Below are 13,456 nucleotides of genomic sequence, written 5' to 3'. Positions count from 1 at the left end.
ATGGAAAACTGAGGCCTGAACACATGTGAGGCATTAAGCTTTTCAGCGGTACAATAATTCCTTGCTATGTATTTGTATCTTTTCCATTACCATACAGTAAATTTGCAAAGAATAAAACACATGGCATGCGTTCTTGTTTTTTTTTCCCCCCACACTGCCAATGTTCCTAAACGCTTTTTTCCTGTTTCCAAATGCTGACTAAGAACATTAAAATTCTATTTTGATTTCAAATCCTTCCCTGAAAGTGTATTTTATCCTTTTGACTCCTCAGACACAAAGAATTATTCATATATTTTAGGACCGAAGAGTTACAAGCAAATCAGTGAAATGTTGTTTCTATTTTTGTTCCTACTTCTCATGAAGGCAACAGGAATCAGGCCAGTAAAAGCTGATAACATTCTTTTGAGCCCAAAAATGCAAATTTATTTAGCTGGACATTTAATGTATTAATCCCAAATTTAGCTGCATCTCTATATTTCTCTTTTTAGGGTTTTATAATTGGAATTAATCTTGAATTATTGTACAGCTAATTACCTGGTTTGGCCGCAATTCCTCATAGAGATTCTTCTATTAAAGACTACTGTATCTTCACCCGGGAAAAATCTTCAGATCACTGGCTTTCGACAGCAAACCACCAGTATTTTTAGATGGGGAAATGTTCTTTTTGTGCTTATAATAAGCAATGATAAAGATTACTACATTTTTAAGTTCTATATATTAATATATTAAACAATTACAAGGTTATAGATTTGAAATTACATACATGGAAGTATTTGATATGAGTCTGCTTTTGGTACATGATCTATTATTGTTTTATCTTGTGAAATTAAATTTAATAGCTGATTTCACAAGACATAAAGAGACACCAGGACTGAAATTAAAAATTGAATTAGACCCTTTGACAGTATTTCACACAACTCATGCTAACATCAGTCTTTTTTGTTTTTTTTTTCCCCTAATATATAGCAGGGGAAATACCGTGTTTTTCTTTCTGCAGCCTTTATCCTTTAAGAGTTGTACTTCATTTTAAAAGACTAGAATGTGAGCTATTCTGCATGCTCTCTTCTTTTTTCATGAGAAAAAAAGCATTTTATAGAAGGCTACACCAGTGTGTTGCCCTAAATAAAAGGTTTTAGCAGATCAGAAACTAGGACAGCACCTCATAATTATTTACTCTGATACTACATTTTTACAGAGATAAAGCTATGTGCATGGTGAGGTCTTTAAATTTACTGCCCTTTGACTGGCTTTGTCCTTGTTCTTGTGTTTATCTTTCCTTTTTCTCTTTGAGAATGGTATTTTTGCAGGGAGAGAAGGGAGATGCTGGAGGAGGTTTAAAAGCCAAACTCTTGAGAGCCAATCTCTGGTCACAGATTATAGTTTCTTTTACCAACTTTCAACTACCATGCCATAAAGTCCAGGCCCCTGTTTTAAGTGTGCAAGATACGGTGTTCAAAGTTACAAGCAATAAACATGGCTGCAGTGTATTAATACAGAAGCAATTACAACGCTCTTTACTGTGTTTTCTGTGCTATGGAAAAAATAGTTTACAGGTATAGAGTTTATCTAAAAGTATCAATTTATCCAGACTGAAACTGTCCCTGGTGGGTTAAAGGGGTCAGTTTGGGGAAATGAAAAAAGAAAGTCTAATAAGTAGTTTCCCACGTCACCTGCTCCCTGTTCATACCTATCCATCTTTTCAGCTACCCTTCCTCCTGAAGATACTCCTTCCCCTCCGTGCAAAAACCAACCTGCCTTCAAAAAAATCCCTTTACCTTGCTGTTGGTAAGGTCATAAGGCAACAAAGTGCTGCCACTACCCGCATTTCCTCTGCAGTGAGGAAAAAATGCGAGGAGAAATCTTCACCCACATTACAAACTACAAATGACAAGTCACTTCTAAAGCCTTCAGCAGGCAAATTCATATGTTCTAAGATCTTTAACATTCATACTGCACCTGTGCCTAGAAGCCAAACAAACTGATACCCTGGGCACTATTGTAAATTAATCTTCTTACACATATGTGCAAAGTGAGCCATTAGTACTTCCTAATTCTGACTTTAATATTTTAGTATATTTCCAGTTGTTCTCCTGAATCTTGAAGGAGATGGTGTTTCTTCAATTGGCATAGATTACAGTGCAAGCTGGGAGATTTCAGTATCTGAGATCTCATCCTCGGCTAATATAATCTAGTACTTTATCTAACTCAGGAAGAACACAGCAGTTATTTTATTCACATAGCCTAATTATTGCAGTTGTTCTGTTTGGCAGTTATTAGAGTGTTATTGCTAAATTTACTGATACACCTCCTACTGGCTTGGCTGTTGTGGAGTAGAATTTCTGCTTACACAAATTTAAATAATGTGTATTTGTATGTTATACCACTATTAATATCCTCACTTTTATGAGCAACTACAGAACAGTTTTCAGGTTAACCTGAAAGACTTGTGAAGAAGAAAAAAAAAGAAAAAAAAAAAACAACCACAATTATTTTTTTCCAAATTTGTGCCTAAAATTTGTGTATTTAGGAGTTCTGAAGACTTTTATCAAACAAACTGGGAAGTCCAAATGACTTCCAGAAAGGCTTAACTTCTTCTACCTGAGTTTGGAGAAAAATAAACTGATGCTACGTATTTTAAATTGATGGGTGCTAAGCACTTTTTATCTCGATATGTAGGTTTAGGAAAGCTGAAAATCACTTCTGAAAATTCTACCTGGCAGATTAAAATTTTCCTATAAATACAGCATGTAGGCTGTCAGAGAATTGCCTGTGGTCAAGGTGTAGACGTTCAAATAACCAACAGAATGTTCATAACAGATATTATTCAGCTGTTCCTGTGGATTTTATTAGAAATAGTTACACATTAAACGTGCATGATTTTTTCTTCTTTTCTTTTGTTTTGCTTTCTGTTTAATCCAAGAAGGGAAAATGCCATGGCCTTGAATAGCTGTTAGGCACGTATCTCACCCAGGATTATATTGGTCCCATCACTGCCTTTGAAAATTCCCTAAAGATGCTACAGTTAGTTAGTTAGATCATCTACATGTAAGGCCTAGGCTGGCACAGGAGCTAAAAGTACAAAGAGGTAGGGCCAAAGCAGAGCACTGTTCCTGCATGGGATTCCATCAAACCAGCACTGAAACCCACCAGGCATACATTCAGCCATCTACATTCATTCACAGATTTGGAGCCTTGACTCAAATTTTTATTAAAGTAAAATGTTATTTTTGTAGGAACTATCTTTTTAATAAAAAGAAAAACAATTCTTTTTGGTTTTTCTCACAGCATCTCTTTCCAGGGAGTGTCCTTATTTCAGCGCTATGTCAACATTTAATTTAATACAGCTGTTTTATCATGAGATTTTTTTATTGTATCAACATAAATGTTTTGGTTTATATGTTTGTATGCTCTTGGAAGCCAATACTGTGCAGATGCACATATTTGCTACTTTTTTGTTTTGTTTTTTCAGGTAATATCAAAATTGTCAAACAAGTCTACGCTATCTCAGGTATGTTAGTCACATTTTAAATATGCCAAGCTTGACTTTGAAACATGCACACAGTTATGGCCAGAGCAAAGCTGGAAAAACTCCAGCTGACTTCCGTGGTTTCAGAATGAGACTTTAAATAGCATCCTGCAGACAGTTCTGCCACTGTCCATTTTATGAGTAACAGCTTATGATCTTTTCTTCCAGGTGCTGGATTTGGATATCCTACTACAGCACCTGCATTTTAAATACATGGTTACCCAAGCCACAGTTTTCAATATGAGTATCTCTTATTCTCTGTAGAGTATAGGCTGTGCCAGGTCCTGTACAATTTGATTATCATGACAGGCTTCAGATGACTATTATGGTTGATGACAAGGTTATTATATTTTATATTGACAGGTCTTTTGCCACTGTTTTAAATTCTTACCTTTTCATACATCTCAGATGGAAAGGACCTAGTTCACTAAATCTGTCACTGTAAACTAAGATAAAAACATTCACTCAATCGAAGTGTACTGTAGCACACAGCAAAATTAAACCCATGTTGCAAAACATTTAGACAGATACTAATCGGGGCTTAGAAAACTTGGATAAATTCCCCAAATCTGCATTTTCACCCAGCCAATCTTACTTGGCCTGAATATGGGAAATTTGACTATATGAGCTCATCTGAGCTTTTCTATCTAAAGTTAACAGTGCCTTAATCAAGCTTGATTAAGAGGACTAGCCTGAAAAAAAATTAATAGCAACCTTTTCTGAAACCATGAAGTTGCATTTGGCTGTACTCTTCACTAAGATGTGTGGAGTTTGTTAATTTGACCTGGAACCTGATTCTGCCTTATTCCATTCGCCTACTACCAATAAATACAGTAAGTTGTACCATGGGAATAAATGGAACTATTTTTGAGTTATGGCCTGATCCTGACATGACCTCTGTCTTGGCATGTCTCAGCACTCATAACCAGTGTATTTTGTTACCATGAAACAACAACAAACAATACATTGCTCTCTTACACTGTGCTGTAATTAGTACATAAAATACAGAACCCAGGTCTATGTTGCCTCTAAATTGCCGTGGTTCCAACATCGAGCATTCAAATTGTGGGGTTTTTTTAAAACCAGATGTAGCTCTGCTTTTCAATGACTTAGTTCTGAAGTTGACACTGTAATACCACTGATGCATTAACAGGACTTTGCAAAAACTGAAAAATCTGCCTACTATCCCAGCAGTGGTTTTAGTTACAACAACTAAGAAGGATACAGAGGACATTCAGGCTTGAGCTGAACTGGTTCCATATGAAAATGTGGTATTATATGAATTACCAGCCTCAGTTCTTTCCCTTGGTCCACCAGGAGTCTGAGTGTGTAACATTCAAAAGAAATAATGCCTCAGTAAAGCAAGATTAATCTACTCAAGTGTACATATGGCATGTGGCTTGCAAGAACTAGTCAAGTAATCTTTCTCGGTAACAAAATACTGCAGTGTGTTCACTGGCTATGTTGCTAGTGACGTTTTTTAATTTTTATTTTTCTCATATATGCACATATAGCTATAGTTGAAGAGGGACGCTATGGAAGAGTTCCAAAAGAGCCATCTTTAATGAGAAATGAAAGCTGTGCTAGATCTGGGTTTGTTCCAGGATGAACACTAGAAGAAATTGTGTTTCTGCAACATCAGGCTCTGAATTTTACAGTAATATGTATTATCTGCTATTTTAGACAGAGCTCAAGGGAAACGGAAATATAAAGAAGAGACTCCCTTCAATTGTGGAAGATGAAGATGAGGATGAGGAGGGTGAAGAAGAGAGCAGCACCCTTTCACCAATCCATACAAGAAGCACAAATTGTTCTCAGCAGAAGAAGGCTGGAAGCAATAAAAGCTACCTAGGGAGAAACTTGAAGCAATTGGCCTCAGGAACGGTGCCCTTTCATTCACCCATCCGTGCTTGCAGTTCAAACCCCTCAAGAACCAAACATGAAACGGAGCTCCATTACTACTCCAGAAGGAAGGAGAAAAACCTTAAGTTACATCTTTCGGCACTGACCACCGGTGGTCCACCTGACCTGAGCCCAAGGTAATAGTTATGAGTGGTTATTTTCTTCTCTGTCATGTAACTCCTATTAAAAATATCATGATTGTAACTCTATAAAATATTTCCTTTTTTTTTAATAGTTGATACTTTTGTTCATTCCACAGAGAAGGAAAAGTTCTTGTATTGTAGGAACTGTTACACACTATGCAGAATGTTATGACTTCAGGACATTATTGAGAAATTAAGTATTTCTACCAGTAAAAAGGGAAAGTATTGAGCAATTACGAAAATGACTATTTGAATAGTCTGGCTTTATGGTATCATTTTGTCTATCCATAATAATATGCATTCCCACAATAGCACTGTGAAACATTCCGAGTCCATCAGAGAGACAGCAATTTGGAAAGCAAGTAGATGATAATACAGGACAGTTGTGTAAATACAGAAATTACTGGAGTAGAGAACTATAATGGAATTGCCTACAATATTAGAAAATATTTAGAGGTTTCTCACATTAGAGAAAAGAAACCTGATAATGAAAGTTATGTAGAGAGTAAATATGGAGTTGAGAAAATCAGTTTTGCTGTGACTTTTGACATAAACAAGAGTCATATAATAGTTTACTGTGGTATTATTAGTGTATAAATTTAAATATTTTAATCTTTTATTTGTACGTTACTTCTAAGGTGATTTATGTATCCTATTTCTAAATTGCTGTAACATAATAATTAACTATTAATCAAAAGTTTTGGGATCAGTTCTTTACAGAAATCACAATCACTTTTTCATATACGAGGAGCTGCAGCAGTTGATCTTCCAGTTCAAGTTTTGGTTTCTATAATTTGAAGTATCTTACACATTCGAGAACTTCCTTTATTCACTAGAGGCAGAGTGGTATTTTCAGCAACTTGCTATTGCAAACATGAAATAGCCACAGCTTGACCAATATTTGTTTAGCTCTGTCAAGGTACCTGTCCCTAAGGATGCAATCATAAAAAGGACATGGAAAACCATATAGAAATCTTTCCCTCTCATCATATATATGATCAGTACAGCTACCTTTCAAATAGGGGCAGGATACAAACTGATTTTAGTTTTGTCGATATAGGGGAAAAAAATGTGTGGAAAACCAGGTTCTACACTAGCAAAATTGAAATGCATAGTGGATATTTTCTCATTTCTGTCATAAATCTCATATGAATTTGGTTCAGGTCAGCTATGAGTAAAGGTCATTATCATTCGCATAAGAAGTGGTAATTCAGGGAAAAGCTACCTTTCATATTTTCTGCTGAAATGTGGTCTTGCTCATTATTGTTCTGAACATATGCAGCCAGACATTGGCACCCAAGGCTGCAAGAGCAAATGTGAAACAAGTATTGTTACTTATATTATTATTTCCTATTTCCATTCATAATTTTATAACTGCAGAATAATCCTGTTAATAGGCTGGAGAACTGGCCCAAGATGTATGTGTTTTTCGGACTTTCTTTTCCAGCCAAAACACTTTATATTAATTTCCCGAAATGAGTTTATATTATCAGAACATTTAAACTGACAAGTCAAAACCACTTTAAAAAGAGCCTTAAATGTTTCTTAGTAAGTATTAAAGAGAAAATAAGACCTTAATTAAGATCCTCGCTTTTGTTTGCTGTTGGACAGCAGTGTAAGGGGAAGGCAAGACTCTGATTGAAATGTCGTCAGCGCAGTTGTGAGGTGTATAACCTCACTTTGTCAAGAGAATATGCTTTGTCTGCTTAAGAAACTTGTTCTGCTGTGGATGTTCCCTAGAGTAAGCCAACCAGAACTCTTCACCGGTGCTTCAGGTTCTTTCCTTGCACACCACAGTGAACGCAATAAAGCACAGACACTGGGTAAAATACTTAAATAGTTCTTGCTGCAATGAATAGAAGCCAGCATCCTAACTTCTAGGATACAGTCATAGTCTTCCCAACCACTTTTTGGGTACTGCCTATGAAGTAGAAGAGCATCAAAAGGAAGAAAGTGTAAGTGATAATAAAGGGAGGTGGCATTTATGCATTTGAATCTCCTCAGACCCACATGGATGAGTGCACTCTGACCCTGATCGGCTGGATAGAAGAGGTCACATATTAATCTTTTCTGACCTTTTGGCTTCTAGGAGTGGAGGTGTCTGTCTTCAGGAGAAAATTCAGAGCTGTACAATAGCTAATTCAGAAAGGGGTGAGACTTATCAATTACTTTTGTCCCCTCATGTTTTCAACTCACTAGATTATGTTGCTTTACAGCCAGTTCCTTGTATATGAATAAGCATCTTGCCCATTACGTATTTCCCACATGGAAGCCTGTCTTTTGGCTATAGAACCAGCTATTTTGGCTATAGAACCAGCTATTTTTGCTAATATGGTTTCTTTTTAGTCTGAATCTTTAAACACTTTAAAGAATATAGTGTCTATAAATTCCAAGTCACGTCTGAGTAGGTTTTCCCCTGTGTGCTTTAAAGGCAGTTAAAATGTTAGCATTTTATATAATTAGAAATCTCTACAAAAGGGATATTGGTGTTTAAAATTTGCTTTTTGAAGCAGTGAGACCAGATGACATTAAATAGGTTTTATAGCAAATTTCAAACAAAGTAATCATTCAGGTTTTGAGCTGCAGATAACAGCATAGGCCAGAGCAGCTGAAGCACCACATTTGAGTCTCATCTCCTCCAGAGGCTAGTTAAGATTAGAGTGAAGTCTAATAACATCCAGCTGGCATCATGACCACTCAGACATGACACAGAGCCCTAAACCCACATGAAGAGCCAAGAAGGACAACAATATATGGTATGTGCACAGAGCTCTACGTTACATGGGTCTTTCAAGCCAAATACATCATAGATATCTCTGTGTTGTCTGTTCTTCCTCTCTTCAAACATTTCCAGTCAAGAGGTTTGCTTGAGAATATCCTTATTAGATGGAAAGTCTAATTTCCATCATCACAAAGTTATCATCGTTGATTGAGAGGCCAAGAACTGTCTGCTTTAGCCCTTCCGGATTAGTATTTAACTCATCTGCCTACTGTAAGACGAATTCTGAATCTTGTGCCTGGACAAAACACGAAATTGAAGCTCCACATCTGTCAATTTCTGAGTCACTTTCATTGACTTTAAAACAGTTCTCTTTATAGCACAATTTATTATAAATGAGAAAAAAAAATTCATAATTATATATTTTTAATAATGTGTATTGATTCCTCCATCTGATACCAGTTTCTATTCTTTGTATGCAGCACTTGATTATTGTATAAAATGCTTCATTTTTTTTTCTTTGGATTCCTTGACATTGCAAATTGGAGGTCAACTGCAATGCATGAGTAGAAATAACTGACAAAAATGCCTTTTCTAGCTGTTAGATCCAATACCAATACTAATGTAACTGGGACATTGCAGGCTCGTCTACACATCTTCCTATACCCAATTTGCAAACAAGATTGCTCTGCCTGAGCTAATTAAACCAAATTTGAGAATAGCTATTTGCACGGCAACAACACTTTTGACTGTGGTTTACAGAGATGCTTTCATAAATATATTATGCTCAGGCTTAGGCTCTGCCTAAGTAAGCCTAATATAAGAGCCTGACTGTTATGTGCAGGGAGATTTAAACTTCACAAGAGCATAGTGAAGTATCTTTTGTTTGTGTAGAAGAAAGAATGGCAACAGATTACTTCAGTTATGAAAAGCAAACTATATGCAATACAGGTTTTGTTAGGACCCAGAATATACTGCAGGAGTCATGAAAATTTTGAAACTTCAATTAATTATGCTTGGCCTCACATTCCTTCCTCTAACAGTAGATTTAATCTTTAGTGACTCACAAGAAGTTATACCAATATAATAGTTTTTACTTTTCTCTAAACTTAATGTTGTGCAAAATTTACCATTGCTTAAAAATGTGCCCTTTAGGAGTACTTTTGATGACATAATTATGAGTGTGATGTTTACGAAACTGCTCCGTCACTTCGATTTTTCTCAACAGAGTTGTTGATGGGATTGAAGATGGAAACCATAATGAGGAAAGCCAAACCTTTGACTTCGGTTCTGATCAGCTCAGGCAGGAATCCAGGTTATCTCCTACAATTGGAGGTGAGTTTTGCCTGGGAAAATCACTCTTTAGAGAAAATAGTTTTCATAACTGCTTTTTGTTCCCCCTTTGTTTCTTCGATTCTCAGAAGTAGCATAAATGGATTTAACATATATCTCTACTTCCAGTACCATTTGAGTACCACAATTGTTACTGCAGAAAAATACAAGAGGGTCTCCCCTAAGGCCATTTGTTGTTTTCCTGCTAACAGAAGTCATGATAAAACAGCTTGCATAGAGTACTGTATTTTCTTGCACTATATTTTACCAGCAGTATTATAGGATCAACCAGGAGTCTCATGCTCCCAAACCTTTGGGCATGGAAGGTAGTAAACACAAGGACAAAATTCAACATAAATACATTCTAATACCAAATTAAAAAAAAAAAAAAGATTCGTAAAGAGCCATATGCAAACTTGGCTCTCAATTTTTGTTAAAGATATTTACAGAAGCAGAAGAGTACAGAAGTACCTAGATTTTTAGAAGTAAAAGAATGAAAACCTTGAATAGCAAGAGGTTTTAGAAGCCTTAAATGACCTGAAAAGGTTGGTAAAATAACAACACAGAGGAATAGAGCACATCAACATGGGGGGCGGGGGAGGGGGAAGAAAGAGACAGAGGGGGAGACCAGTGGACTAATGCTGAAGTGACACAACTAGTGCAGCTCAGACTGTTTCCAACGTCCCCTCTTTTACGAGTAAACAGTCCTCACATAGCTATGTACCTTTTGCATGGAGGCTATTAGGACACTTTTTGTTCCTCTTAAAGCCAAACAGAAAAATAATAATAGAAGCTTAATTGTATCTCTGATTTTTAAAAACAGTTGACATGTCACACGGTTGGCACTAGGGTTGTCATTTTCAGTCCTTTCAGGTTCAGACTGAAGACAGCAGTATGAACTTTATTCGTCACACTTTTCTTACACATTATACACTGAACATTAAACACAAGATTTTATTTTCATTTGATCCAAGTGCAAACTAGGTTTAAATTTAAAGTGTTGGATTAGTGCAAGAATAGCATTGCTGTTTCCACGTTATTATAATTCTCTCATTTACAAGCATTCGAATTATTTTCAGAGGCCGAAATTGGTGCTGCTGTGCTTGTTATCAAAGCAGAAGAGACCAAACAGCAGATCAGCAGGCTTAACGATGAGGTAACGAGCTTTTGTGGGGGTTAGAGGATATTAACCATGATTCAAGGAATGCTGGAGAAAACTCAGAAAACTTGGGAATATAATAAATGCATGAAAAACAAGTTTGCAAAACTGGATGGGTGTTCTGGTTTTGGCTGGGATAGAGTTAATTTTCTTCACAGTAGCTAGTATGGAGCTGTGTTTTGGATTTGTGCTGAAAACAGTGTGGATAACACAGGGATGTTTTCGTTACTGCTGAGCAGTGCTTACACAGCATCAAGGCCTTTTCTGCTTCTCACACCACCCCACCAGCCAGTAGGCTGGGGGTGCACAAGGAGTTAGGAGGGGACACAGCTGGGACAGCTGACCCCAACTGACCAAAGGGATATTCCATACCATATGACGTCATGCTCAGCATATAAAGAAGAAGAAGGAAGGGGGGCACATTCGGAATGATGACATTTGTCTTCCCAAGTAACCGTCACATGTGACGGAGCTCTGCTTTCCTGGAGATGGCTGAACACCTGCCTGCTGATGGGAAGTAGGGAACGAATTCCTTGTTTTGTATTGCTTGTGTGCGCAGCTTTTCCTTTCCCTATTGAACTGTCTTTATCTCAACTCACGAGTTGTCTCACTTTTACACTTCCGACCTCTCCCCCATCCCACCAGGGGGGGAGTGAGTGAGCAGCCGTGTGGTCTTAGTTGCCGGCTGGGGTTAAACCACAACAGCCCTTTTTGGCACCCAACGTGGGGCCTCTTCAGCACTCATCGCCTCCTCCTCTAGCAATATTCCAAAATCTTTGCCTTCTGGCCAGTTTGTGATCACTTCCAAGATTCCTGGGCGACTGGGGTTTCCTATTCGGGACCATTGTGTGATCAGTGCGACCCACTTACTCCACGTAGCATCGGTTGCATGATGTGTAGAGGGGACCCTCCCTTTGAACATCCAGCCCAGCACCGGCAGTCGGGGTGCCAGGAGGAGCTGTGCTTCAGTACCAACCACTTCCGAAGCAGCTCGAATCCCTTCATATGCTGCCAATATCTCTTTCTGAGCTGGAGTGTAGCGGGCCTCGGATCCTCTGTATCCCCGACTCCAGAACCCTAAGGGTCGACCTCGAGTCTCCCCTGGTGCTTTCTGCCAGAGGCTCCAGGTAGGACCATTCTCCCCGGCTGCGGTGTAGAGCACATTCTTCACATCTTGTCCTGCCCGGACTGGCCCAAGGGCTACTGCCTGAACTATCTCCCGTTTAATTTGTTCAAAGGCTTGTCGTTGCTCAGGGCCCCATTTGAAATCGTTCTTCTTCTGAGTCACTTGATAGAGAGGGCTTACAATCAGGCTGTAATCTGGAATATGCATTCTCCAAAAGCCCACAACACCTAAGAAAGCCTGTGTTTCCTTGTTGCTAATTGGTGGGGACATGGCTGTTATTTTGTTGACCACATCCATTGGGATCTGATGACATCCATCTTGCCATTTTATTCCAAAAAACTGGATCTCCTGTGCAGGTCCCTTGACCTTACTTTGTTTTATGGCAAAACTGACCTTCAGAAGGATTTGGACTATTTTCTTCCCTTTCTCAAAAACTTCTGCTGTGTTGCCCCATACGATGATGTCATCAATGTATTGCAGGTGTTCTGGAGCCTCACCCTGTTCCAGTGCAGTGTGGATCAGTCCATGGCAAATGGTAGGGCTGTGTTTCTACCCCTGGGGCAGTCAGTTCCAAGTGTACTCCAAGTGAATGCAAACTGTGGCCTGCATTCTGCCGCCAAAGGGACTGAGAAGAATGCATTAGTGATATCAATTGTGATATACCACTTGGCTGCCTTTGACTCCAGTTTGTATTTAAGTTCTAGCATGTCCAAGACAGCAGCAGTTGGCAGTGGCATGACTTCATTCAGGCCACAATAACGGAGTTCCTACATTTAGGGCAGTTTGGGGCTTTTAACTCTTTCCCAGATTAATTTTCTACATGAAAGCTATATAAAAGTTTGTGTCATGTGCTAGAGCTAAAAACAAAGTGAGTGTAGCATAGTTAGTGTATCTAATTTTCTTAGGATTTATCCTCTTATATATGTGCTTCTTTTTCTTTCTTTCCTTTCATTCTTTCCCCAAGCCCCTTCTTCCAACTTTTCTTGTTTTGTTGGTGAATGCTATGCTTTTGGAGAATTTCCTTGAAAGAAATGCAAAGCCAGTCATGTTCAAATTCACACCAAACATTTCAAATCACTTTACCTGTACCTATTTAGAATGAAACAGAAGTTCATCCATTACTGCTCAAGCAATATGACCTGAGGAATGTAGGGCCAATATTGTTCAGTGGTGCTTTCTATTCTTCCCTTCTAATAACTTCAAGCCTGTAATCAACTATCAGTCTGACACCAAAGAGGAGATGTTCTCTGGCTAAACTGTTCATATATCCAGCCACTGCAGTACTTTGGCTAACAAGATGAAAGCATCAGACTTTAACTTCACAGTTATACTGCAAGACTAAAATCTGTTCCCAGCATACTCTGTCTTTCAGTATGAAGAGATTAGAGACAATTTCTTATAATTCCACACAAGGAAACATTTAAATAAGTCCAACCACCAGTTTCCTTTCTTTTTTCCTGATCTCTTTGGTTACCAGAAATGTCAAGTTTTATTTTATTTTTCCTTCTACATTTGGTACACTTAATCTAGTTATTCTTTATTTCCATGT

At 38.0% G+C, this 13,456-nt stretch overlaps 1 protein-coding gene across 1 annotated transcript in view; it reads left to right on the top strand.

Annotated features, from left to right (window-relative positions):
* Positions 1-13,456, top strand: part of KCNH8 (potassium voltage-gated channel subfamily H member 8) — a 201,371-nt gene that overhangs the window by 175,995 nt on the left and 11,920 nt on the right. Inside the window, 4 exon segments of the mRNA XM_075144513.1 lie at positions 3,470-3,508; positions 5,210-5,565; positions 9,519-9,625; positions 10,702-10,778. Of these exon segments, the coding sequence (XP_075000614.1) occupies positions 3,470-3,508; positions 5,210-5,565; positions 9,519-9,625; positions 10,702-10,778 (579 nt within the window).

This window comes from Calonectris borealis, chromosome 2, assembly GCF_964195595.1.
Source record: "Calonectris borealis chromosome 2, bCalBor7.hap1.2, whole genome shotgun sequence".
Lineage (NCBI taxonomy): Eukaryota > Metazoa > Chordata > Aves > Procellariiformes > Procellariidae > Calonectris > Calonectris borealis.
The sequence above is the reverse complement of the archived record's forward strand: the minus strand, read 5'-3'. Positions and strand labels throughout refer to the sequence as shown.